General features: G+C 42.5%; 2 protein-coding genes across 6 annotated transcripts in view; both read left to right on the top strand.

The window, feature by feature from the left end:
- Fam221a (family with sequence similarity 221 member A) overlaps positions 1 to 15,138 on the top strand; it is a 30,511-nt gene extending 15,373 nt beyond the window's left edge. For 4 of the 5 annotated variants that reach the window (XM_021223617.2, XM_040738780.1, XM_013126018.3 and 1 more), the window contains 5 exons: positions 2,967 to 3,157; positions 4,916 to 5,122; positions 10,209 to 10,316; positions 11,902 to 11,984; positions 14,681 to 15,138. In XM_021223617.2, the coding sequence (XP_021079276.1) occupies positions 2,967 to 3,157; positions 4,916 to 5,122; positions 10,209 to 10,316; positions 11,902 to 11,984; positions 14,681 to 14,749 (658 nt within the window). In that variant the 3' untranslated portion in view covers positions 14,750 to 15,138. The remainder of the gene's footprint in view (positions 1 to 2,966; positions 3,158 to 4,915; positions 5,123 to 10,208; positions 10,317 to 11,901; positions 11,985 to 14,680) is intronic. The other variant, XM_021223615.2, reaches the window with a different exon arrangement.
- A 7,209-nt stretch (positions 15,139 to 22,347) lies between these two features.
- Stk31 (serine/threonine kinase 31) overlaps positions 22,348 to 27,196 on the top strand; it is an 84,730-nt gene continuing 79,881 nt past the window's right edge. The window contains 3 exon segments of the mRNA XM_040737074.1: positions 22,348 to 22,430; positions 25,280 to 25,326; positions 25,413 to 25,465. Of these exon segments, the coding sequence (XP_040593008.1) occupies positions 22,381 to 22,430; positions 25,280 to 25,326; positions 25,413 to 25,465 (150 nt within the window). The 5' untranslated portion in view covers positions 22,348 to 22,380.

Genomic DNA, 27,196 nt, shown 5'->3' with positions numbered 1-27,196 from the left:
ATGAGCAGCTCTTGTCTTGTCACTGGGAAAAATAGAGGATGATGTTTTCCAGGGGTCTTTCTGTGTGGTGAAGGTAGCATCTACTGGCCCCATTATTAGACAGGTAGGATCTGGGTGGTCGCACTGACCCATGCTGGTCAGGCTACTCATCCACCAATAGACCCATGTCTCGTCAGGGTTGTGAATCATTCTTCACATCCTCAGAGTTGATGTTTTTCCTTCTACATTTGTTTGCTCAATTCTTTGTGAGAGGGTCCCATTACCAGACTTGCCTGGAACTTGCTGTATAATCCTCAAACTCATGCTTCTCCTGTCTCCTGGGTACTGGGATGACAGGCGTGACCATCATACCTGGCCCCATACCTTGAACAAACAAACAAAAACACATACATTCTTTTGACTTCAAATGGTTGTATTGAAGAACATCACTGAGAGAAGAGATACGAAGGGCCAGTCATAATGTGTGTTGTTTGAATTGCTCTGCAAATGCATTCCTTCAGATTTTTCTATCATCTCACAGCTGTAAATATAAAAAACGACCAAATTGCTTTGTAAAAAGTACAAAAGGAAAAACAATTACGTAACCAGTTACCTATTCTTGGGGACCAGGTTGAACTTTTCGTTCTAAGGAATCCGCTGAAGGGAAACCGCCCTGCTTCTTCCAAGTCTGTTTCTGAGAGACTCTTTGTCTAGTTGCTATTTACAGAGTTGCAGTTTGCCAGAAGTTGTTAGACAGTTGCTAGGATGAGTAATGTGTATAGATTGGCTTCAGACTTACCTAGAAAAAATAACTAAAAGCACTGTGGAGGACTGAAGGATGATGGGAACATGTTGATATCTGTCAAAGCTGAGGGGTGGACAAATTTGTAGTAGTCTTATAATTTATGCTTGTGAGTATCCAATGCCAGTTTCTACATGGAATTTGAGCAGCCTGAAAATGACCCTCAAAATCCAACCCAACTACGATGAAGAAATTTCTCTGTGGTATTCATCACTTAATGAAATTCCTATCTAACGTATGTTTTTCTTTTTATAAAACCGAGACATGGTTATTAAGGAAAATGGGGGGTGTATAGAAAAGCAGAGCGCTCACCACCCAGAGCCCGCTGTTAGCATGTTCCATTTCATGTGTATAATTTTCTCTTTGCATTGTTTATTTAGTTGTACATTCCGTGCATGCGTAAAACATAGCCCTGTTTTTTCTTGATCAAATCACAGGAAATATGTATGCATGCGGCCATTAGTAATCTCAAGGCAGGTTTTTAATAATTTCTCCATGTCCCAGCTCATCCAGCGGTGTTCACTGTTGTTTTGAAGATGTGAGTGAGACTCAGATGTGTGCCAGGCAGAAAGGCGGGTTACGGGAGCGAGGACACCAATTCCTGCCCTTGCCTTGGCTTTCACCCCTCCAGCTTGTAAATATTTTACATGTAGTATTGTGACTCTATGAAGGTTCTTTATCTAAAGAGAAGGTTTCACTCTCTTTAGATAAAATGACGGCCCTCTAGTAATGGATTTGCCCATTTCCTTATGCTTACAAATATGTCTGTTTATACATAAATACCTCCTAGTACATGTACTACTGCTAACACTGCCTTTATACCAAACCCTTATCTATATGTGGAACTACTTACGTGATTGTATTTTCCAAAATGAATTTCTAGGGTGAAAGAATGGAATTTTTAAAGTTTCTTGAAACATCAAATGGAATTGGTTATTTTGTAGCACTCCCTTTTTAGAAAGTTGAAAAATTTATTTATTTTAATATTTTATGTGTATGTAAAGCTAAAACACACAACTTAAAAATATATTCTCTGCCGGGTGGTGGTGGCGCACTCCTTTAATCCCAGCACTCAGGAAGCAGAGGCAGGCAGATCTCTGTGAGTTCGAGGTCAGCCTGGTCTACAAGAGCTAGTTCCAGGACAGCCTCCAAAGCCACAGAGAAACCTTGTCTCGGAAACCAAAAAAATATTTTATCAATATTATTAATTCATTTTGATGTTGAAAGTTAAAATTAAATTATAGTTAAGTAAATCATATTAAAATTTTTTAAAATTTAAGTGATGTACTTTGATGAAAACCATTTTTTAAAAACCTTACATTTATATTTATTTATTCATTATGCATGTATGTATATATGTATGTATGTATGTATGTATACATGCATGGAGGTCAGTGGGTCCAGAAGATCAAACTCAGGACATTAGACTTGGCAGCAAACGCCTTTGCCCTCAGAGCCACCTCACCACTCACCTCACACCTTAATTTTGTGACAGGGTCTTGCCCATGCTGGCCTCAAACTCATGATCCTCCTGCCTCCACCTTCTAAATGCTGAGATTGCAAGTGTGTACCACTACACTTGGTAGAAAGCATTTTTTATAAAGAGCTGTTTTGTATGGCTGGTTATATTTTAGTAGTGGAACATTTGCTGAGCATGCATGATGTCTTGGGTTTGATTTCTAGTACAGTCCCCATAAAAGGAACGTCTTCATCCATTGAGGATATGCATCCAGACTAAAGAACTGCAATGATGAGTATTTTTTTTTTTTTTTTTTGGTTTTTCGAGACAGGGTTTCTCTGTGGCTTTGGAGGCTGTCCTGGAACTAGCTCCTGTAGACCAGGCTGGCCTCGAACTCATAGAGATCCGCCTGCCTCTGCCTCCCAAGTGCTGGGATTAAAGGCGTACACCACCAACACCCGGCAATGATGAGTATTTTTAAGGGAATTATATTCCTTTACATGATTATGAAACATCTTCAACAACCAAAAATTAAAGTCTGATAAAGTGAAGACTACTGATCAAAGCTGATGGAAATGCAGAACGCGGGAGCGGTTATTTTTACCTTATTAATATGAATAACAAAAGATAAAACCAGAATCAAAATAATTACATATGTGTTTAATAGACAGTAAATTGTAATGTTTAACAAAATCCAAATTGTGTTTGTGTTTCTATTTTTTAAAGGTATAAACAGCATCAAACCGACTTTGAAACGATTCCACAGGAGCGCCCCATTGATCTGCCTTGCCGAGTACCTGGATGCAGGTGCAAGGCTTACCACTACGTGCCTCTGAATGGTACCCAGCCCGTTCGCTGTAGGTGCAAGCACTTTGCTGACCAGCACAGTGCTGAGCCTGGCTTCGCATGCAATGCCTGTAAGTTCCATCTTATACACAGTTGCAGACTGTTTTAATACCTTTATTAAATACTTAATGAGTCTTTGTAACTATTTAGCTACAAAGCAAAATTCAATGGATAGATACTTAGTTCTTGGTATGATTTATAATAATAAACTTTAGTGTCATAGAATTTAAATAGTTTAAGTAATAGGGATAGAATTTAAAGAATTTCTAGATACCACCTTATTAAGAATTTTTAAAAAAAATTAAGTTAAATGTAATGTGTATGGGATTTGTCTACATGCATGTCTGTGCATCACATGTGTAGGTGTAGGTATAGGCCAGAAGAGGGCGTCAGATCCCTGGAACTGGAGTTATAGATGGCTGTGTGCTGCCATGTGGGTGTGGGGAATTAAATGGTCCTCTAGAAGAGCAGCCAATTTCTCCAGCTCTGATTAAAAGTTGTCAATAACAGGAGGGATGGCTCTGCAGTAAAACAAAACAAAACAAAACACTGATTTTTAGAGGACTAAGGTTCAGTTTCCAGCCCCATTTTTTTTTTGGCACAAACATCATGCACATTAATACATTCAGGCAAAGCACTCATGCACATAAAAAAAAGTAAGTAAACCTAAAAACTGATAACAATGTTTTTTTTATTTCTTAAAAAGGCTTTTTTTTAAATTTTATTTTCCAGTTTAAATTTAGATAAGAAACAAGGTTGCTTCACAAGTCAGTTCCAGGTCCCTCTCCCTTTCCCTCCCCTCCTCCCGTGTCCTCCCCCCAACCCCCCCCCATTATCCCCGATAACAATGTTTTTAATGAGAGTTTAAACCACTTGGTTCCTTTTTGCTGTGGGGTTGGTGTTGGGGATTGATCCTAAGGTCTTATGAAGGTTTTATGTCTACCATTGAGCTACACCCACAGACATATATTAATTCTTTACAGACGTTTACAGGAGGGATTTTATAAGTGAAAAAGATGCATCAGCCTGACAAACATTTCAGATTTTCTGATTATGGGTGCTCAGCCGGTAAACTCTACTTGTAGAGTTGCAAATTCAAAACCAGATCTGAAGCATTTCTGACTTCGAGCATTCTGGATAAAGTATGCGCAACCACAGAAATTTCTGACAATGGCAGGAGTACACGTTTCATCTGCCAAGTATGGAATGAGTTGTATAAAATTTAGGAGCTTTAGTTCCCATACACAGGTAGAAGTGGTTCGAGCAGGGAAAGATTTTGCATTATATATTCAGGTTTCCATTCCAATATGGCTGTTTTAAAAAAATCGTGTGTGTCTGTGTGTGTCTGTGTGTGTGTGTATGTACCTGGTGCTGGCCAAAGCCAGAAGAGAGCATTAGATCGCCTGGAATTGGAGCTACAGACAGTTGTGATCCATCATGTAGGTGTTGAGACAAGAACTTGTGTCCCAGTGAACCATCTCTCCAGCCTTTATTTGTTTTTTAGAGGCAGGGTTTTGCTGTGTAGAATAGGCTGGCCTGAGAGTTGTGATCCTCCTGTCTCAGCCTTCAGAGTGCTTTGTAATCTCTGGCGCTCCAGTTTTTTCTTGAGTGTCCTTTGGGCCCCGTTGGTTTTTGAAACGTTACCCCCGCCCCCACCCGGTCAGTGTGTACCCCTTAACCACTTCAGCTTCTGTAAGAATAGCTTTGGCTGGAGATAAAGAGATGCAGGCAGGGCCAGAGGACACACCCATAGCCAGCTTTGGCTAAGATACATGTCTGGGCCGCTTAGCGTCTATGCTTAACATTTTACCCTTTGTGTCTCAACTCAGGCTCCAAGTGCTCAGGGTTCCACAGCTCCTTCACTTGTGGCTGCGGCCAACCAGCATATGCCCACGACACAGTGGTGGAGACACGGCAGGAAAGGTTGGATCAGGGCAAACCAGTAGGACGCGACGTTCCTTACGCAGCAATGGGAGGTTTAACTGGCTTCAGCTCACTGGCAGAAGGCTACATGCGCCTCGATGACAGTGGCATTGGTAAGTGAAAGTATTTGAAGTGTGAGCTTGGCACAAGGTGTACTAACAGTAACGAAACCTTACTTTTTTTGGGGGGGGGCGTGTTTGAGACAGGGTTTCTCTGTATTGCTTTGGAGCCTGTCCTGGAACTGGCTGACCTCAAACTCACAGAGATCTGCCTGCCTCTACCTCTTGAGTGCTGGGATTAAAGGCGTGAGCCACCACTACCAGGCCTAATTTAGCATTTTATAGTCTTTTTTTTTTTCAGAAAAATTCCCTTATTTGGTTTTTATTTCAAAAAAATTTTTGCACTATACAATGTATTATTATAGAAAACATACAAAACACAAAAGATTCTGTCTGCAATGCTTAATCTAAACCTGAGTTCATGTCCCTATTTATTGAAGTGGCTGGATGAAACTCTTGTTTGATATGATATAGTTACTTGTTACTTGATTGTGTACAACTTGCTGTTGTAATGCTCCTGGTCTTTCGTCTCTCCTCCCCTCCATTTTTTCCTCGCCTTTCCCTGTTCATCTTTTCTCATCGGCTTATATCAAGTCCTTAAAATGTTAATGTTACTAATAATATTTTATTTGTTTTGCAGCTATTTTTCTCCAGTATGCCATTTACCATTTGATTTGAAGATTAAAATATTTTTATTTGTGTGTCTGTGCCTCTGTGTGCATATGTACTCAGGGTCAGAAGGCGGGGTCAGACCCAGGTTATGAGCCTTCTGACGTGGCGCAGGGAGCACACAGGCTTTGGAAGAGCTGGTGCTCTCTAAATGGATCCGTCTCCCCAGCTCCTGATTTTCGTTTTTAAAGTTTGTAACTAGGTTTTCCTGTTTTATTTTTTTATAAATGTACATCTCTTCATTTTATCTTAATATAATTTCTTTTTTTCATGAAGCTGGAATTTATTTATTTTGGTTTTATGAGACAGGGTTTCTCTGTATTGTTTTGGAGGCTGTCGGACCAGCCCAGCCTCGAACTCATAGAGATCCGCCTGCCACTGCCTCCCGAGTGCTGGGATTAAAGGCGTGCGCCACCACCACCCAGCTGGAATTTATTTTTATGAACATGTGAAATATTAATAGCTAGCTCAGATTTTGTTCAAATTTATGGCTGGTTGTTCAACTGCCATTCTTACTCAAATATTAGGAGATGCTGTCATACTCTGTCATACTTGTTATTTTGTGTGGCAGTATGACATATACTCAATCTTTTTTATCATACCATGGTAGGCTTTGGTATTTAAGTTCATTTGTCACAGTTATGATACTTTTACATATTTCTTATTTTACAAAGTTATAAACCACAAAAGCAAAGTTTTCTGTAGGGCGGGTGTGCATGGTTTTCTGAGGCTCATTTAGCAGCTTCAGGAAACCCACTAATGATGAGGATGGAGGCTGAAGCTCTGCGGAGCTCCGAACTGTTCTGGCCGCTCCTCGTTTATTTATCACAGTGAGCCTGTGGGATAGGGTACCGCTTGTACTTACAGATGAGGAGTGGAGACAGTACATCAGCCGCTCTTCTTCATCAGCCAGCAGGACAGGGTGCAGCCTAGAGAGTCCTCCTGGGGCTGCCTCATTCCTGTCCACGTCTGCGTAGCCACCATACTATTTCCATTGTTGGAGGCTCAGAGTAAAATAATGAATTAACTTATGATTTAATTTTACTACTTCAGAATATTCCTAACTTATTTTTAAAACTTTTCAGAAATTTGGCCTAATTTTTTTATGAAAGCACTGTAATATTTCAATAGCATATTGAATATGCAGATTGATATAGAAATAACTAATAATTTATAATATTTTATCTTCATTTATTTGTGCCCTTCTGTGTAGACAAGTGGAATCCTGAAATTACTTTTCTAGAAGGCCCACACAATTCTTATTTCTATTTAATCTTTAAAGACTTTTAAAAATTATACTTAATGCATTGTGTGTATGTTATGTGTAGGCACATGTATATATATATATGTGTGAGAGTACATGTGGAACCCAGACTTTTTGGAGTTCTTTTATCATGTGGGACCTCAGTCTTGGGAGTTTTAGACAGATTTTTCAGTATAGTTTGCAAAAAACAAAAAACAAACAAAATCCCTGATATTTTTGCCTCCTCCAGTGCTTCCAAATCCTTTTATTAGTAGTTTTACAACTTTTCTGAATAGTGGTGGTGACCTGGCATCTTGGCCTTTCTAGTATTTATCCCTCAAATTGCTGCAGTGTAAAGAAAGAAAACCTTTCACCTTTCTTTCCTGGTGCTGGGTAAGACACCATTTCCGAGGCAACTTATAAAAGAGAGTGTTTAATTCAGGTTTATGGTTGCAGAGGGTTAGAGTCCATGGTGGAGGAGTGAAGGCTATAGGGACAGCTGAGCACTCACATCTCTAGTCACAACCAGCAGGCAGAGAGCTAACTGGGGGTGGCACGGGCTTCTGAAACCTCAAACCCATCCCGGTGACACACTTCCTCCAACAAGGCCACATGGGACACACATTCAAACATGAGCCTACTGGCCATTCTTATTCAAATCGCCAAAACTCATGAGGGAAGTGGGTGGTAAGGAAAGGGGGTGCCATGAGAAGTTTCTGTCCTGTTGAAGGAGAACCCAGGAATGGTGAGGCTTCTGCTCTGAGCCCTGTAGAGTTCTAGACAATGGTGCTCTCTGGCCAGGACTTGATTCCTTTACAATGTGGAAGCAGTCCATAATTCCCAGATCTCAGGACGTCTGGGCAGACAGCTGAGCTGTGAGATGATGGGTCTGCCTCGAAACCCATGGTAGTGGGGCTAAGGTGACCCCCCCCAGCATAGCTGAAGATGGGTCTCCAGTACTGGAAGATTCTGTGTGGGAAGAGACAGGCCTTGGAGCCTGGTAGAATCTGCACTTGCAGTGAACAAATGGGAGACCACCAGGAACTATCCACCTGGAGACTAAATTACAAGCGAGGCCAGCCCTTAACGCTGGAGACCAGGAACCCATGCAGCAAGTGAGGATTACGGGCCCAGCTGGACTGAGCCTCCCATGTCCCCACTGTCACAGGAGGGAGTGGTGGAGATAGGCGGGGGCAGGAATCAGAAGAACAAGCAGTTTTTCTGTTACGTTAGCAGGTAAGGCTAGCTTGTCATCCAGTTAAACTGGAAGTTCGTTTACAAGGAGGTGGTTTGTGAGGAAGATAGGATGGTTTTATTTTTTTCTCTGTAGCTTCCTTCTTGGTTCAAGAGTTCATGCCTTTAGCAGTTGGCCTTTGTGGCTTGTAGCTGGAGGGTGGTGTATGTTTCATTGAAGAAAGAGTTTCCTTCATTTTTCATACTTAGTTGTCCTAGTTTGCCTTTCTATTGACTGTTATAAAACACTGCCCCTAACAGCTTGAGGAGGAAAGGGTAACAAACAGATGAAACTCCATCACTGAGTGAGGCCACACAGCAACCTGGAGGCAGGACTGGAGCAGAAGCTGAGGGATGCCGCTTACTGGCTTGCTTCCCACGGCTTGATCTTCCTTGTACAACCCAGGACTTTCAGTTAGGAGGATGCATGCCTTTAATCCCAACACTGGGGAAGCAGAGGCAGGGGCATCTCTGTGAGTTTGAGGTCAGCTTGCTGTACACAGTGAGTTCCTGGACAGCTAGGACTACAAAACCAAAACCAAAAAATCTCCAAATATATAACCAACCCAGGACCGCTTGCCCAGGGTGATACTACCCACAGTGGACTGGGCTCTCCTACGTCAGTCATTTTTTAATTAATCATTTTTAAAAAATTTGAGACAGGGTTTCTGTGTATCCTTGGCTGTCCTGGAACTTGATCTGTAGACTAGGATGGCCTTGAACTCAGAGATTGACCTGCCTCTCCTTCCTGAGTGCTGGGATTAAAGGTGATTGCCATACTGCCAAAGCCAATCATTTCTTTTTTTAAAAAAAATAAATTTGTTTATTTTTATTTAGGTGTATACCTGTGTAAGCTACATGTGTACAGGTGCCTTTGGAGGCCAGGAGAGGGTGTTAGATTCCCTGGAGCTGGTGTTACAGGCATTTATGAACTACTTGATAATGGGTTCTGGGAATTGAACTCAGGATCTCTGGAAGAGCAATGTTCTTAACCACTGAGCCATCTCTCCAGCATCATCAATCATTTCTGATTAGGAAGGACCCCACAGACATGCCCTAGGAAAGTGATGGAGCCAATTCCTCAGATGCTCCCCCTTTCAGATGACTCCTGTCTGTGTCGCATGAATAAACACTGAGCAGCTCACTGGCTTTCTAGTAAGGAGTGGGTTAGAAGTTCAGCTCAACTCTTACTGAATGCTTTGTTTTGGTACTTCAGAGCTATACTAGGTCTGATACTTCTTTCCTCATATAGTTACAGTAACTTCTAAGATTTTTTTCTTCAGTGGAAAAGTTTCTGAGAAATGCAAAAATACTTTAATTTTTTGGTTTTTCGAGACAGTGTTTCTCTGTGGTTTTGGAGGCTGTCCTGGAACTAGCTCTTGTAGACCAGGGTGGTCTTGAACTCACAGAGATCTGCCTGCCTCTGCCTTCTGAGTGCTGGGATTAAAGGCATGCACCACCACCACCTGGAGCAAAAATACTTTTAAATAGGTAAAAATTGAAAATAAAAATTCCTTGGGCTGGAGCGATGGCTTAGTGGTTAAGAGCACTGGTTGCTTTTGCAGAGGACCTGGGTTTGATTCCCAGAATCGACATGGCAGCTCACAACTGTCTATACCTCCATTTCCAGGGTATCCAACATCTGGGCACCAGGCATACACATTACACAGACATATATGCAGGCAAAACATCCATACACAGAAAAGAAAAATAATTCAAAGTTAAAATTCCTGTTTGTTTTTTTTTACACTTATTCATGTTTGGTGGTTTTTTTTTTTTGAGTTAGGGGTCTCAATGTGCTTTTTAAGCTAGCATAATGTTTCATTTCCTAAGTATGGGATTATAGGTATGTGCTACTGTAGCCAGCTAAAATGAACAGAATTTTCCCTAACAGTTCTGCTGGTGTTCTGATCTACTTCACAGTAGAAATGATGAATTGATTGTATCTTTATGAATAGAACGTTGATTTCCATTTGCTGTATCTTCTGTTTGCAGGTGCACCTTCAGCTGAAGTTTTGGACTCTCCAGTTTTGGACATTGAGCACCCATTCATAAGCACCATGCAAATGCCATCTACTTCTTCTCTACAAACACTAACAGATGGTAATGAAGTTACAAGAAGTACTTTTGGGTGTAGTAACAATATAGAACTTTAGTTTGCTTCCCAGGCAACAGGCCAGAGTAAGTATTGCACCAGTGTCCAATTTAGTGAACCCATGAGTATTTACTAGGGTGATGAGGAGCAGGGATAATTCAAAAGCAGCTATACTAACTGAAGGGCCCCCTGCTGGCGGAAAACTGCACCCGGGAACTCCACAGTTCAGGCATCTCTTTCCACAGTTTGACTGTCTGTCTGGAGCAGCTGTTTACGTGTTTTTGAATCCTGGGAATCTTGTTTTCCCCACTGGTGACCTTTTGTTTACCTCCTATTTCCTTCTGGCTGTAGAGAGAAAGCTCCTCCTCCCTCGTGCTGGCAATGTTTCAATTTGGAAGGAATGTTGCAATTCCAAGGAAGGTGGGGCCATGCAGTGAGCTCAACCCAACCCTAGCATTCACAGACGTACACAAAAAACGATTTTAAATTATGGGAACATAGACCAGCTATTGGTTAATTTTACAAAATAAACACCACGAAAGATGGCTAAAACTGTCTTAGTTCTGGAACTTTCAAAGCAGTTAGTATCATTTCTATGGTTGCCTATAGACAGCCTCCGTAGTGAACAATGCTATAGATTATCTCATAAAGTATAACATGGATTTCTAGTTGGAAAATAAGAGTATGTGTGTGTGGATGTGTTGGGGGTGGGAAGGTGTGCTTGTGGAGATCAGAGGGCTACTTCCTTTGTGTGTGTGTGTGTTGGTAAGTGTGCAATATGGAGGTCAGGGGACTACTTCCTGTGTGTGTGTGTGTTGGTAAGTGTGCAATGTGGAGGTCAGAGGGCTACTTCCTGTGTGTGTGTGTGTGTGTGTTGGTAAGTGTGCAATGTGGAGGTCAGGGAACTACTTTCCTGTGTGTGTGTGTGTGTGTGTGTGTGTGTGTTGGTAAGTGTGCAATGTGGAGGTCAGAGGACTACTTCCTGTGTGTGTGTGTGTTGGTAAGTGTGCAATGTGGAGGTCAGAGGACTACTTCCTGTGTGTGTGTGTGTTGGTAAGTGTGCAATGTGGAGGTCAGGGGACTACTTGCTTAGATTGGTGCTTTCCTTCCATCATGTGGGTGCTGGTAAATGCAACTTGTCAGGTTGGTGGCAAGCAACTTATCAAACCATCTGTTGTCCCTCTCTTTTACTTTTTGACACAGTGTTCTAGCCTATGAGAGCCTGGAACTTGCTATGCAGGTAGCCCAGACTGGCATCCAGTTTTAACTCTTGCTGCCTCTACATCTCAGTGACTTTGAATTAGGTATAAGCTCTGCGTCTAGCTCTAGGTTACCCATATGGAATAGCTATGTAGTGTTAGTTAATAGGAGCCAGTTGAATATTTGGAGAATATTTACCACTAAAAATTGCTTTTGTTTTGTGATGGAATTCTTGCCGAGAAAGAGTTTAATATGAGGACCACTGAGCCATTTCTGGTTTGAATAATAAACTATTACTACTTGGTGTAAAAGAATTCTGCCTGCTCTCTGTCTCCTTTGGGGGGGGCATGTAATGTTATAAATACACAACTTGGATTTTTTTTCTCATGTTAGTAGGTCCAAGCACTCAGATTTCTTCCATTAAGAACCCTGAAGAGGATCATGAGGCCTACTTTGAAACACGACACCAGGAAAAGGTAAGTGTTTGGGATGTTGTGGGGCCTGGTTCAAGAACAAGGCTGTGTGTTCCTCTGTTCTTTCCTAATTCTTTGGAACTTTGGTATGGGGATTCTTAAAGGTTAGAGGAAGTTGGCTTTGACAGTTGAAGCTTCTGTGCTAACATGGTTTACTGTCTGCTCTCAAGATTATTGGTAAGGTATTTGTAGGCATTTTGACAGATCGGATGGGACAGGTATGCTGGCACTCAGGAGTCACAGAATACTGAGTGTTACATGGCTCAGCTGGAAAGGTATCCTGGAACTAGGGGACCAAGGACTACCACAGGCAGCAGTAAGCATAGCAGCTTACAGCCCTGCCTCAGGGAAAGGCTTAAATGAGATGAAAAAGAGTCTAGCATTTGTTGACCACTTATATATAGATTGATTGTTTTTGGGGAGAGGCTGGGGGAACAGGGTATTAGGTAGCTCAGTGTGACATTAAACTCAATATATTTGAAAGACTGACTTTGAATTTTTGATCCTCCTGCCTCTGTTTTCCAAGTGCTGGAATTATAGGTGTACGACACCATGCCTAGTGTATTAATGTTTTATTCATGTGATAAAACATCATGACCAAGGCAATTTAGAAGACAGTAGTTGGGCTTAGCGTTTTAGAGGGGGTCAGTGTCCATTATGGGGGAGCGAAGGCATGGTGGCTGGAACAGCTAAGAGCTCACACACCCAACTGCAAGCAGGTGGCAAAGAGAGCTAACTCAAAATGGTGTGAACCCTTTGAGACCTTAAAGCCCATCCCCGGTGAGGTGACAGACCTCTGCTAGCAAGGCCATACCTCCTACCTAAGCTTCCCCAAACAACCACCAGCAGGTGACCAATATTCAAATGCCCAAGGCTGCTGGGGAGCTTCCATTTGAATTACCACACCTATCTTACTAAATGCTGATTAAATACATTTCCTTCTACCTTTGATTTTTACTTATACTTTTGAATAATCCTGAGAAGTATCTATATTGTGGTTAAAAGAAACAAAACAAAACAAATGAAAGGCTGTCCTAAGTGTCTGATAAAAGACAGAGGTAGGATTCAGATGTTCTATTTAGAACAAGAAAAGAGGACGAATACAGGTGATATTGAGGCAGAGGAGACACTATGGGAAAAGGGGCCTGCAGGAGGGGACATGGGGGTGAGGAGGATAAACAAAGGGCATACACAAATGCCAATACGAAACCTATGACTTTATATAACTAAAAACAAACAAAAACTAGCCTTTAATCCCAGTGTTTGGGAGGCGGATCTCTGAGTTCTCTGCAAGCCTGGTTTACAGAGTTCCAGGACAGGACAGCCTAGGACATACGGAGAAACCCTGAATTGAAAAACAAAACTCAAACATAAACGAAACAACCTCCCACCCCCACGCCTTAAAAAGCTAGTTGTCTTCGCATGGGGTGTTCTTTAGAGCCCTTTAGATGACCTGATGACTGACAGTGTGTGAGTGATAACGAGGGCATGGTGTCTGAGTGTGGTTGCCAACCAAAGAGGAGAAAGGGGAGAATGTGGTAGGTAGGCTACTTGGATTTTATTACCGGGAATTTGTCACTTGTAATTTGACAGATAGGATGACCTGGTTTTACCAGGTGCTGCTAGTTGCTAGTTGCTCTCCCTTGCTCCCCTTCTCTTCCCTCCTCTCTCCGCTGCTTTGTCTGCTCCTGTTCTGTCCTGCCCTTTCTCATCCCCTCTTTTCCGCTGGAAATCATACCTAAGTCTTGGTACTTGCTAGGCAAGTGTCCGCCACTGAGCTATGCTTTCCTCCTGACCTGTTTTTGGTTTCTTTTTAAAAATGTATGTTTTATTCTTTGAGAATTTCATACATGTGTATAATTTATTTTGATCATATATATCCCTGTTCCATTTCCCCTGGGTTTCTTTTATTTTTTTATTTTAATTTTTAGTTTTTCGAGACAGGGCTTCTCTGTGGCTTTGGAGGCTGTCCTGGAACTAGCTCTTGTAGACCAGGCTGACCTCGAACCCACAGAGATCCACCTGCCTGAGCCTCTGAAGAGCTGGGATTAAAGGTGTGCACCACTAACCCCTCCTCCCTGGTTCTTGATGTTCTTCTGCCGCTTAAGGGCAAAGGTCCTGTTTCCACTTTTGGGCCCTGCATTTTTTGTTTGTCCCCTTGAAAGTCTGAGGCAGTGATGCTGTACCTGGACGTTGTCGTGAGCAGTGATGAGGAAGAAGTCGGTGTGCTTGTGGTATGGGGAGTCCCTACTGTCATGGAAAGGTTCTTGTTTCTCAGAGGTAGACAGCTGCCACTTATGGTCCCCACTTGTGAATCCTAGGAACTCACCTTTAACGGTGCCTGTGTTCCACAGATGATCCTGCTGAATTCGTTTATTCTGTAACTGCATGAGCACACATAGGCTGCGTGTACCGTCAGGGTTTTAAGCGTTTAGAAACATTCCAGTGACCTTTCATATTTATTTTTAGCCAAGGCAATATTCATTTATTTATTCCTTTTATCAAACTTCTAAAAAGCTAAAGCCAATCATTTAAAGAATGCAGTCATGTCCCTTTAATAGTCAGATTTTGGCATTAGTATTTAGCAGTTAGTAAATCTGGTGTGGCTGTGCTAAATAAGACATGACTGGCAGGTATGTACAGCCTTTGTTTAGGGTAATTTAACATTTTTTTAATCAATAAATGCTTTAAATTTACAGATAAAAGTGGAAAAAGTTGCTAAGCAGAAAGGAAAAGCTCTACCGTCACGAGGTAAAAAACATTCTTGAAGTCTGTTGGACAAACTGAAGCCAGTATCCTGATGCATTTATTTAAGTTGATTTTCTTTTACTCTGTGTACTTTCTTATTGTATAAATATATCTTTTTGAATTTTGCTTAGTTTACTGAAACAGGTGAAGTGAAATTATTTTTGTCAGAATTCATGGCTTAGCACTTTCTCTGCTTTTTAAATATAGTCTACGGTGTGGCCCAGGCTCACTTGGAAGCCACGGAACTCCTCCCTCAGCATATGTATGCTTTTGCTCTCTGGTAGCGAGTTATATGTGTTATTTTCATATGATCAAAACTCTGAAATCTCAGTAAATATTTTTAGTTTATCATTTAACTTTTGTAGGCTATCTAAAAAAATTAAGGATATTATTAAAGGTTTTAAACAAATACATATGGGTCAGTTTTTCATTCAAAATGGAAAGTTAAAACCATTAGCTTTTGCTTTTTAAAGTTTGGAATGTTAATTTATATTTTTAATTAAAAATTGTATTTTAAAATTATAAATCTGTTTCTATTAAAATCATTTGACTTTTTACATTGTCTTACACACTTGCTCATTGTGTATAAATACACACACATACATACACATACCTAAATGTAGTGAAAGTTTAATTAAAAAAGAACCTAAGGCAGTTGTATGACAAAAGTGACACTTGTCCTTCTCAAAACTCACTCCTGCTCGCTTTCACAGACTCCATATTAATAATCAGGGTCAGGTCTTAGTGCACCCCACTGGGAAGCAGTCTTTCCTTGAGGAGAATGGTGATGCCCTGGCCGGAACCCAGGAGACATGTCTGAGAGCAGATCTCGAGAACACGCCAGATCACAGCGTGGGATGAGGAGGGGAGATGCAGGTGGTGGGAAAGATGACATGGAAGCGGAAAGGGGCCCTGAGAGGCGGAAGTGGTGCCGTGCGGAGGCCACGACTGCAGAGGTCACTGAGGTGAACTGAAGAAGGCGGTCAGAGACTCGGCTGTGAAGCGCTGAAAACAGGAGAAGCAGCCTGGCTGTGGGGGCCAGAGAACTTGTCTCTGCTGAGTCGTGCTAGTCCCCTGTCTTCCCGGAGGTAAGACCTACAAGTCTCAAGGTGCCGCTCACCCTGACCCTGGGAAAGCACAGGATATCTGAGATGACTCTCAGCGATCACTCAGGATTTACCGTGCTTCCGAAGCCAGAGGCCTTGAACCAGACCAATGGCTCGTTGTGGTTAAGTATCTGCATGTAAAGCTGTTTGGTGTGTGTGTGTGTGTGTGTGTGTGTGTGTGTGTGTGTGTGTGTAGTGACACACTGCACTTTGCAATCCCACTGCAATGGATAAAATGTGCGATGGAGAGGCGGGAAAGATGGCAGAACGGAGTCACATGCCAGGTGGGAAGATGCGGAACTACGGACACAGCAGTGGCAGCAGGTGTGGGAACGTGGCGAACAGTTACCGAGTAGAGCTGGCACGCTGGTGTACAGCAGCCTGGAGCTCAGGCAAGTGCTGCCTGGCTGCACCATTCCCTGACTCTGAGCAATGGTAGGATGTCCCAGATGGAGAATGGTTCATTTCTGGATTGGGTCTTCTTGAAAGAAACTCCGTGGTCTGTGCTGCCTGAGACCCTGATGATGTCCGTGGTCCTTGCTGCTGCTGGAGACTGTGCAGAAGTCCATGATCTGCGCTGCTACTGGCTGCTATGGGCAAGGACGCATCTTTTGTAGTGGTATCAGAGACTGTAGAATAATTCAGGGTGAGAGACACTGATGGCTTCTGTGACAACCTCTCCAGCCTCATCCCACCCCCCAAAATCCAACAACAACAACAAAACCCAGTGTAGACAGGAAGCCATGGAAGAGAGTCCTTAAAAAGTGTGATTGGGATCCTGAAGTGTAGCTCTTCACAGTTGGCGACTTCTGGCGGTCGTGGAGTAGAGCTTTGTAGACCAGACTGGCCTTGAACTCACTGACATCTGCCTGCCTCTTCCTCCTAAGGCCAGCAGACTCAGTTATCTCTAAGGGGCTGGCCATTGGGAGTTTGATCATGTTCCAATGAGTATATGGGCAACACAAATTAGACTTGGTATATTTTTTATTTTACTGGGGAGGCCCTAGGGTGGGAGGGTGGACCTGGGGGGACTGGGAAGTGAATATGATCAGGGTGCATTGTGTGAAATTTCCAAATAATAAAAATAAATTGAAGAACAAAAAAACCTGGAGAAGAGATTGTCTGGATGATACTCACCACCAGGGTCTTTTTTTTTTTTTTTTTTTTTTTTTTGGTTTTTTACGAGACAGGGTTTCTCTGTATTGTTTTAGAGGCTGTCGGTCCAGCCCGGCCTCGAACTCACAGAGATCCGCCTGCCTCTGCCTCCCGAGTGCCACCACCAGGGTCTTAACACAAGCAATAGCTGAGAATATCCTGGAAAGAAAACTAAGCGGGTCTGACCAACACAGTATAGAATTAGTGGAAGATACTGCCTTTATCCTGGACTCTGTCAGAGCAGATCAATAATGGAATAAAGGTCGGGGAATTTGACTGTCAGAGGCTTAATGTAATTGAATGGGCAACAAAGCATGAGTCTGATTAAAGTTCATGATCCAAAGGGAAAGACAGAAAGACAGTTAAGATATTTGAGGTGTACAACTACTCCTGCCTCATCTCTCAAACACAACAAATATAATACAACAAACCAAAATCCCCAACTGTAGTAACTGGCAAGCAGAAGGCTCATATAGGTCTGGGTAATGAATATAGAAAGAACAAAAACCAAGCAACCATCCAAACTCCACAGTTTCTTACCTACTTACCAGTTCCAAGGCAGTTCAGTCTTGGTTCTAGGAGGAAGGGGGAGATTCCAGATCCCTCCATGAAGTGTCTTAGGGTTTCTTTTCTTTTTTGGTTTTTGAGACAGGGTTTCTCTGTGGCTTTGGAGGCTGTCCTGCGACTAGCTCTTGTAGACCAGGCTGGTCTCAAACTCACAGAGATCCGCCTGCCTCTGCCTTCCAAGTGCTGGGATTAAAGGCATGCGCCATCAACGCCCGGCTGTCTTAAGAGTTTTTATTGCTGTGACAAAACACTAGGCCATAAAGCAAGTTGTAGAGGAAAGGGTTTATTTGGCTTATGCTTCCATATGGCTGTTCATATTGAAGAAAGCCACACCAGAAACTCAAACAGGGCGGGATCCTGGAGGCAGGAGCTGCTTGCAGAGGCCCCGGAAGGAAGGGTGCTGCTTACTGGCTTGCTTCCCATGGCTTGCTCAGGACCACCAGCCCAGGGATGGCACCACCCACCATGGCATGCGATCCTCTCCCATTGATCACTAAATGAGGAAAAGCCTTACAGATGGATCTCATGAAGGCATTTCCTCAGCTGAGGCTCCTTCCTCTGGTGACTGGCTTGTGTCAAGTTGACACACAAAACCGGCCAGTGCAAGAAGGAACCTCAGTATCCCCTGAAAATCCTTATGGGGCAGATATTTGCTAGGAAAAGTATTCCATGGATAAGGGTTAATGATCACATTTTCAATCAAGGACACCAAGACATAGGATCTGCATTAACATAGATTCAAAAGGATCAAAAGTATTATGGCCCACTGGTTAGAGTATTTTTTAATAAAAAGTTTTATATGTGTAGGAATGGGAGGTACATGTGTATGCAGGACAGAGGTCAACTGAGGGTGTCTTTCCTCACTAGTCACCTTGCAGGCTAGGCTGGCTGCCCACAGCCCCAAGAATCTTCTTGGCTTTGCCTACCTAGCACTGGGATTCCAGCATGTCTTATTGTCCCTGGCTTCTTTTGTTTTGGGGGGTGCTGGAGATAAAGTTAGGGTCCTCCTAGTTTGAGTGAGCTACCTCCCCAGAAGGCTCATTCTCAACTCTCTTTCTTTCTTTTTTAAGCTGGGGTCTTGTTTTGGTGGTAAGGTGCAAAGATCTTGATTGTCAGCTTGGTGGCATCTGGGATCAGCTAAGAGACATGCCTCTGGATGGTCTATGAGGGTATTTCCAAAAAAGGATTAACTGGGGGGGGTAGGACCCTTCCTCAAAGTGGGCAGAGCAGAAAGGTCCAAGGGAAAGCAGGGTGACCCTCCTGCAGGCCGCCCGCCAGCTGTCCGCCAGCCGCCCGCCCTTGCTGCTGCTGCTCTGCTTCCACCCCTGACTGATACCGAGACAGGCATCACACGTGAGCTTCTTTGCGTACTAATATGGACTCCATATCAGCATTGTCCAGGAATTTTCCAGGTCTTTAGCACCTAGACTGGGGCTGCTGAGGCCTCCTGCTTTGGGGACTGAGTGGGTTCTCAAGCTGATGGCTACTGTTGGGTTTACTCAGCATAAATACAGACAGAAATAAATGGGGCATTAAATGTTTTACACTTTATTATAAAAAGCTACAAATCAAAAAAAAACACTACACATCAAAATTAACTAGATCCAAAGACTATACACTTCAATGAACTTTGATATAGTTAGAACAACCATTCAAAACTGAAGCTGTGACACTTCATATTGGATATTATACTTTTACTCTTAAATATATGTTTATGTACTTCTTTACCAGCAAAAAAACGAAAACTCTAGCTGAGTTAGAACTGGAAAAAGAGCTTTATAGTCTCTCATAACTGTGTTCATAACTTTCATTCAGTCCTTTATCTCATATTAAACCATTCAAAAAAGGGTGCTTAAAAAAACTGAACATGCCGGGCGGTGGTGGCGCACGCCTTTAATCCCAGCACTCGGGAGGCAGAGGCAGGCGGATCTCTGTGAGTTCGAGACCAGCCTGGTGTACCGAGCGAGTTCCAGGAGAGCTTCCAAAACAATACAGAGAAACCCTGTCTCGAAAAACCAAAAAAAAAAAAAAAACTGAACATGAAAACAATATTCCTCGGCTGTAGATAAAGTAGTATTTATAGGGAAACTTATGACATCAAATGTTATATCATCAAAGAAGGAAGATCTCAAATTAGTGGTTCCAGCCATTATGTTATGAAAGTAGAAAAATACAGAAAGATAAAACAATCCAGTCAGTACTTAGGAAAATGAGCTGAACATGCCAACCTGTAAGGAAGTATAAACAACAAAATGTTCAGCACCTTTAGCCTCAAGAGAAATACAAATCAATGCTACACTGAGATTGCAAATTTTTTCATAGTCAGAATGGGTATCATCAAGAAAGCAAAGCACAACAAATGTTGGTGAGGATGTGATGGAGTACAGTCTGGGAATGCAAATTAACACAGTCTTTTTGGAGATCTGTTTGGAGGAGTCTTAAGAAATTAAAAACAGAACTATCGTTTGGCTCAGCTATTCCACACCTGGGTTTATACCCCCAAAGAATTAAAGTTACTGTACAAAACAAGGCACTTGCAAACCAACATATGTCATGACACTATTCACAGTGACTGGCATGGACTCAGCCTAGATACCCATAAATGAAGGGATGCAAAAAGAATCAGGCCTTGTTTTATGCCATGAAGTACAGTTCAGTTTGAGAAGAATTAAATGTCATCTGCAGAAAAATGGATAGAACAGGAAATCACCATTTTAAGAGAAATAAGGTGGACTCAGAAAGACAAATGCAGATTTTCTCATGTAGAAGCCAGAAAAAGAGGCATAAAAGTAGAAGGCCTATCAGGGAAGAGAGGGAGGATCAGGGAGTGAAGCAAGCAGGGGGAATGGGGAGTGACTGGGATCAAGACAGTGCCATGCATGTGGGGAAATGTTGCAGTGAGACCCATTGTTCTGTGGAGTTAATAACAAAGAGAGAACTAAATAGTGAAGAGGAAATAATAGAGATCAGATCATAAATTAAAATAAGCAGAAAAACGTGAGAGGAAGTTGAATTTCTTTCTGGGACCAGTAAGCTTGTGCTTGTGACTGATCAGTGTGAGTGTGAGAGACAGGGATAGAGGAATGAAGACAGAAATTGAGACTGTTAGGAATGTGACCGTTGCTATTGCCATAGACCCTATAGTTACTGGGAATGTAAATATTTCCATGCCTCACCTCCCTTTATTTTGCTAATGCAAAACAGACAAATCCTATGGAAAACGCTGAGGGGGAGCGAGTCCTCCATGTGGAATCTTTAAGAAGCATTCCAGTAACGCTGGGTAAATTCCAGAGAAACACGAGATGAAAGGGCTCCTTATACTCATGGGTCCTGGAAAAGGGAGTCATGACATGCCTCTGAAGGGTCCTCTGTGGGACGACAGTCACCAAGACAAAGGTTCAGTCAAGCAGGTAGGAAGCTTGAACTCGGGCATCGCCTCCAAGGTCTCTTATTAGGAGTAAGAACAAAGCACACACCAAAGGCATGAGAGTACTTCATTGGTGCTTTGGAGTGTCATGAGGTCACAGTCAGCAGGGCAGAGAGGGGAACTTGTGACAAGGGCCATCACACTTTGACGGTGACACTATAAATTAGTGTGGCTTCTTTGTTAAACAGTCTGGCAATTTCTTATACATACTTCTCTACCATTTAGCCAAACCCTAGGGGGCACAAACCCAAAGGAAATGAAAACATGTCTAAGCAAAAACTTGCAGACCATTTAGAAAACAATTCTAAAGTGGACACATCCCTATGTCCACAGAAATGTAGAAAAAGTATTATGTATCCACAGTGGACTTGTGCGAAGGGGATAAAAAGTTACAAACTAGTGATATTATAGAAGAAAAAGATGGAATTATCTTAAAATATCCATGCCATTTGAAACAAGGCAGATAAAAATGATCATTATATATGATCCAGTTAACAATTTCAGAAAATTAAGATTAACGTTCAGTATCCAGAAACAGGAAGGAGAGCCATGTTACTGTAAATGGGCATGAGGAAACTTTCTAAGCTGATGGAAATGTTTTATTGTGGGGATGACGTCAATAGTGCACAAACATATTAAATACTGGTATCTGCAGCTAATGCAAATTACACTTCAAGTTTTAGAAAATAATTGGAGGGCTGGGGTGTAGCTCAACGGTTTGACCTTGCGGGAAGAGTTGGGTTCAGTTCGCAGCTTTGCAAAACAAATCATCAAGAGATGGTTTTCAGGTGTGCAAAGTTTGGGTCACGTGTCTAACACTTGGCGTTAAACGGGATAGCTCAGCTACACAAATTCCCCTCCCCTCTTAATGTCCTGAGCAAAAAAGACCCCACCCCCAAGCAATTGAAAAGGGTACTGTCCACTTGGCAAGCTTTTTCTGTCCCACCTTGGGGAAACAGCATCTGGTTCCTCCCAATTTTGACTTTTTTTTTCCTTTTTCCTTTTTTCTTCTTTATGGTTTCAATCCCCGTGAACACACGCGGAAAACCCACGCAAGCCCACGTTGCCACAGCTTTACGTCACTGGTGAGAGGAGGCAGCCATTGGCCGGCAGGTGCGTGGGGGCGGAGGGGGCGCGTCCTATAAATCCCCAGCGCACGAGGAGGCGCACGGGCCCTCGGAGTTGTGTGGGCGGCGGCAGCATGCGGCCCTGTCAGCCTCGTGGTGCTCGAGGCCTGGCGGCCGCTCGGTCACGTGACGGCCACCGCGCCCCCTCCGCCGAGGCGGCGCCGCCAGGCACGCGCAGGCGCAGTGCGGGCGCGGAGGTGCGGAAGCTCGTGCGGTAAGAGCGGCAGAGGGCTGGCCTGCACGGTGGGCGGGCGACAGGAGCGCCTGGCATGTGGGGTCAGCGGCTCTTTGCTGGTCCGGCCGAGGCGGAAAGTGTGAGGTTAGTCGTAGTCCCGGTGCCTGGGGTGGTGGGGCCCGCTTCCCGGGGCGGCGTTGTCCGCGCTGCCGGCGTCTTAGGGTTCACGGTCGGGAGTGAGGCCTATTCCCCAACGCCAGGCCTCCCGCCGCCCTCGGGCCCCCGCCCCGCGAGCTCGATGGCACCCCGGCCTCTTCCCGAGGCGGCCCCCTGGGTGGGCTGTCTCTTCCCCTGCCCGGGGCCGACTCTGGGGTTTAACCTTCCAGGCTTCCCCCAGAAGGCAAGCGTGTTGGGGCTTCCTTCTGCTGCCCCCCTAGTCTCGGTTCAAGGTGAGATTCCAACCACCATTAGGCCGTCCACCTCTGCTTACAGCCGTTTTCCTGCCTTGAAACTACCTTGGCCAGTCTTTCAAGTGAAACTGATTAAGCTGGGCGGTGGTGGCGCACGCCTTCTATCCCAGCACTCGGGAGGCAGAGGCAGGAGGATCTCTGTGAATTCGAGGGCAGCCTGGTCTACAGAGCGAGTTCCAGGACAGCCTCCAAAACCCTGTCTCGAAAAAACCAACCAACCAACCAACCAACCAAACAACAACAACAACAACAACAACAAAAACCCAAACAAAAATAAATAAAACCAACCAACCAAACAACAACAACAACAAAAAAACGAAAACCAAAACCAACCCTCCCACAACTATTTAAAACAATTCTAGAAAACAGTTTATTAAACCATGTGGCAGGAGTTCCAAAGTAAACTTTTAATTTTTACCAAGAACACAGCAGTAGCAGGTGTATCTCTGTGAGTTGGAGGCCATCCTGGACTACAGAGCAAGTTCGAGGCCAGCTAGGGCTATACAGAGAAACCCTGTCTCGAAGAACCAAAAGAAAACAAAAACAAGCAAAGCAAAACATGGTGAGAAACAATTTCTCTAAACAGATTCCAATTTTGTTTTACAGCTTCTCAGACAGTTGAATTTTAAAACTACCTTTTCACCTGTTGTAAAGGATCCCAATTTGAAGATGTTTCTGTGACACTATTTGAAAAAAAAATAAGCTAGACAAAAATTGAAAGTTTAAATTTTTTTTAAACAAATTAACCCTGTTACCCTGTTATTTTCAGTGATGAGTTAATTTCTCCTTTCAAAGTTGGGAACATTTGAAACTTTGATGTAGGTGTTCTTTTTTTTTTTTTTTTTTTTTTTTTTTTTTACGAGACAGGGTTTCTCTGTATTGTTTTGGAGGCTGTCGGTCCAGCCTGGCCTCGAACTCACAGAGATCTGCCTGCCTCTGCCTCCCGAGTGCTGGGATTAAAGGGATGCGCCACCACCGCCCGGTGATGTAGGTGTTCTTAAATAATTTAAAAGCTCTCAAAAAATGTGTTTCCTATGTTTTAAAGGCAGTTTTATGAAAAATTAAGTTTCCCCCTGTGTGTTGTAATGTGTGGAATATTTACTTTAAAGTTGAAGGATAAACTAATCCTATAGTCCCCCCCCCCCCCAAGCCCTACAGCGTTAGAGGGTGGAGGCTGTTGATAAATACCTTCTGTGCCCTTTTTGAGAAGGAAATAAAGTCAGTTGGAATTGAGTACTGTGAAATATTACATATTTATATCATTTTAAGATTCACGAGTGGAAAGTGTGATTTCTGGTGTGTTGAGATAAAAGTGTAAAGAATCTTTTGAGATTTTTTTCAGTTAAAATATGTAATGAAATGATTTTTGAAGTAATAGGCAAAATTTGATATATTTCAGTTTTTAATTCCAGGGTATTTTTAAAAAGATAGATGACAGTATCAGACATTTGCAGCATTTTTCTTTGCTTTATTGTGGGAGTCTTTCTCTTGTTTGAGAATTTTTTTTAAAGATTTATTTATTTATTACATATGCAGTGTTCTGCCTGCACACCAGAAGAGGACACCAGATCTCATTATGGATGGTTGTGATCTACCATGTGGTTGCTGGGAATTGAACTCAGGACCTCTGGAAGAACAGTCAGTGTTCTTAATCACTGAGCCATCTCTCCAGCCCTTGTATTCTTTTTTCATTTTATTTTTTAAGAATGTGGGGTCTAGAGGGCTCAGCAGTTAAGAGCGCTGGCTGCTTTTCTAGAGGACTGGGGTTCACTTCACCTCCTACAGCATGGTTTTGTTAGAAGTTGAACCTTAGGTGTCTGGAAACACATGGTAGTTCACAACTGGCTGTAACTCCAATGCCAGTGAATCTGATGAAATCCCCTTCTGGTCTACAGCATGTACTTCATGCATGTGGTCCACAGACATATGCAGACAAAACACACACACACACACACACACACACACACACACACACACACACACACACTTGCTTGTACCCATGAACACAAGCACAAGAATGTGCATGTTATTCCAGAGTATTGATTTATTAAGTGACCAAAATGTGTGTGAGTTAACTTACATGTAAATCTGTAAAAGTTTGGCTAAAGATAATGATAGGGATAGGCATGATACAGTTCGACATTGAAAACTACAATGTATTCAGAATAAATACAAGAAACAATCATGAGAAAAATGCATGTAAGACAATTTTTAGGATAGAGTTCTAGTTTTGATAGCCCCATTAGGATAAACACTTCTAAGAATTTGAACATAGAGCCAGGCATTGGTGGCACACACCTTTAATCCCAGCACTCGGGAGCCAGAGGCAGGCGGATCTTTGAGTTTGAGACCAGTCTGGTCTACAGAGTGAGTTCCAAAACAGCCTCCAAAACAATACAGAGAAACCCTGTCTCTGAAAAACCAAAAAAACCAAACAAACAAAAAGCAAAAAACCATATGTGATTTAGATTTTTTCCATTGTTAATAGATATTAAAACCTAATTCAAGGTATCGAATTGTTAGTTTTTCAGGACTTGTCCAAATGGATGAAGATACACATTACAATAAAGGTACTGTCATTAAATATTATTTGGGGAATATAAGAACTAAATAATACTAAGTTCTAATTTTTTTTTGCATTGTGATTTTATTTTAGTTGAAGATGTTGTTGGAAGTCATGTAGAAGATGCAGTAACATTTTGGGCCCAGGTAAATAGAAGCTTGGTTGGTTTCTCTCTTCTTTTTTTTTTTTTTTTTTTTTTGGTTTTTTGAGACAGGGTTTCTCTGTATTGTTTTGGAGGCTGTCGGTCCAGCCTGGCCTCGAACTCACAGAGATCCGCCTGCCTCTGCCTCCCGAGTGCTGGGATTAAAGGTGTGTGCCACCACTGCCCGGCTGGTTTTTCTCTTATATTTTCCTTTTTCTTAGTCCAAGCTTTTTTCAACAAAAGCAAAATAAAAACCTAAAACAAATGTATTTTTGTTTTCATTCTCATTACCTAATTTTGATGAAATCATGTAGCACAAGACACAAAGACAATTGACCACAACTTGTAGTTTTCCTAAGTTGAGTAATATGCTTGTAATACATCTGAATTAAACAAGAAAAGTGTCAAGATTGGAACTTCAAAATTATATTTAATAGGGTCAGGAAGCCACATACTGTTGTATTTGTGAAGTTACAGCCCCATCTAGAGGTCTTTTGTAAGATTGTTTCCTGAAAAACCCTTTTTTAAAATTACTCAAAACACTTGATTAACAACAACTTAACTTTCTGACTTTTTTTTTTGGTGTGTCTTCAACACATTCACGATATTTTTCCCATTTTTATTCTTTTGAGAATTTTATTCAACATACTGTGGTCTACTGCCTCCCTCTCCCCCCATTTTTGTCCTTGATCCAATCATGGACCAGTTTGGACTACATGGACTAACAGACATCTCAGAAGAACTTTAGGCCTCACAGCAGCAATTTTCCAAGTTGGCCTAGGTCTAAGTCTCACTCAGAAATTTTGTGTTTCACCAACTTTCTTGGTATAAAGTTAACAGTTCCATTGCTGGAGGTTTGGGGTAGCTTTGCTGTTTCTTTTCTTTCCTTCTTTCTTTCTTTCTTTCTTTCTTTCTTTCTTTCTTTCTTTCTCTCTCTCTCTCTCTCTCTCTCTCTCTCTCTCTCTCCCTCCCTCCCTCCCTCCCTCCCTCCCTCCCTCCCTCCCTCCCTCCCTCCCTCCCTCCCTCCCTCTCTCTCTTTTTTGTTTTTGGTTTTTCGAGACAGGGTTTCTCTGTATTGTTTTGGAGGCTGTCCTGGAACTCATTCTGTAGACCAGGCTGGCCTCGAACTCACAGAGATCCGCCTCCCTCTGCCTACCAAGTGCTGGGATTAAAGGCGTGCGCCACTAACGCCCGGCTAGAAGTTCATTCTCTTAAAAACAAAACAGAAACGCATGGTATTCAATTTGTGTTTGTTGGATACTCCTGAGCACCAGGCCTGCTTAGGAATGTGATTGATATATCCAGTATCATTCTGTTAAAAACACTGACTTTCTCTTTGTCTGGAGCTATCAATTTTGAGTATCTTCTGTGCAAGGCGTGAGACTTTTCATGTCCACTTCCCCTCTGCCAAGTTGGGATTTGGGACAGCATTGTCTTGAGAAGTTATATTGTGAGGAAGCTCCGATGATTTGTCAAACATGTGGCCATTCTGAATACTCCTTTGCCATGTCAAGACATTTCTTGAAAGTTTCTAGACTATCAGATGGGGGTAGATTTTAAAGGGATAAAGACAGGGAAAGGAAAAGCTCCATATTCTAGACACTGGGAGATGAAAACTAAACAAGTTCATTCTAATGGTCTACATTTTCACGTGAGGTAAGTATGTAATTATGAAATTTGGACATTAATGAAATATTTCTGATTTCAATGATAGATTGAAAATCAGGTAAGTATA

The sequence above is a fragment of the Mesocricetus auratus genome, unplaced genomic scaffold, assembly GCF_017639785.1.
Source record: "Mesocricetus auratus isolate SY011 unplaced genomic scaffold, BCM_Maur_2.0 Super-Scaffold_100676, whole genome shotgun sequence".
Taxonomy (NCBI): Eukaryota; Metazoa; Chordata; class Mammalia; order Rodentia; family Cricetidae; genus Mesocricetus; species Mesocricetus auratus.
Note: the sequence above shows the minus strand (reverse complement) of the source record. Positions and strands in the feature narration are given on the sequence as shown.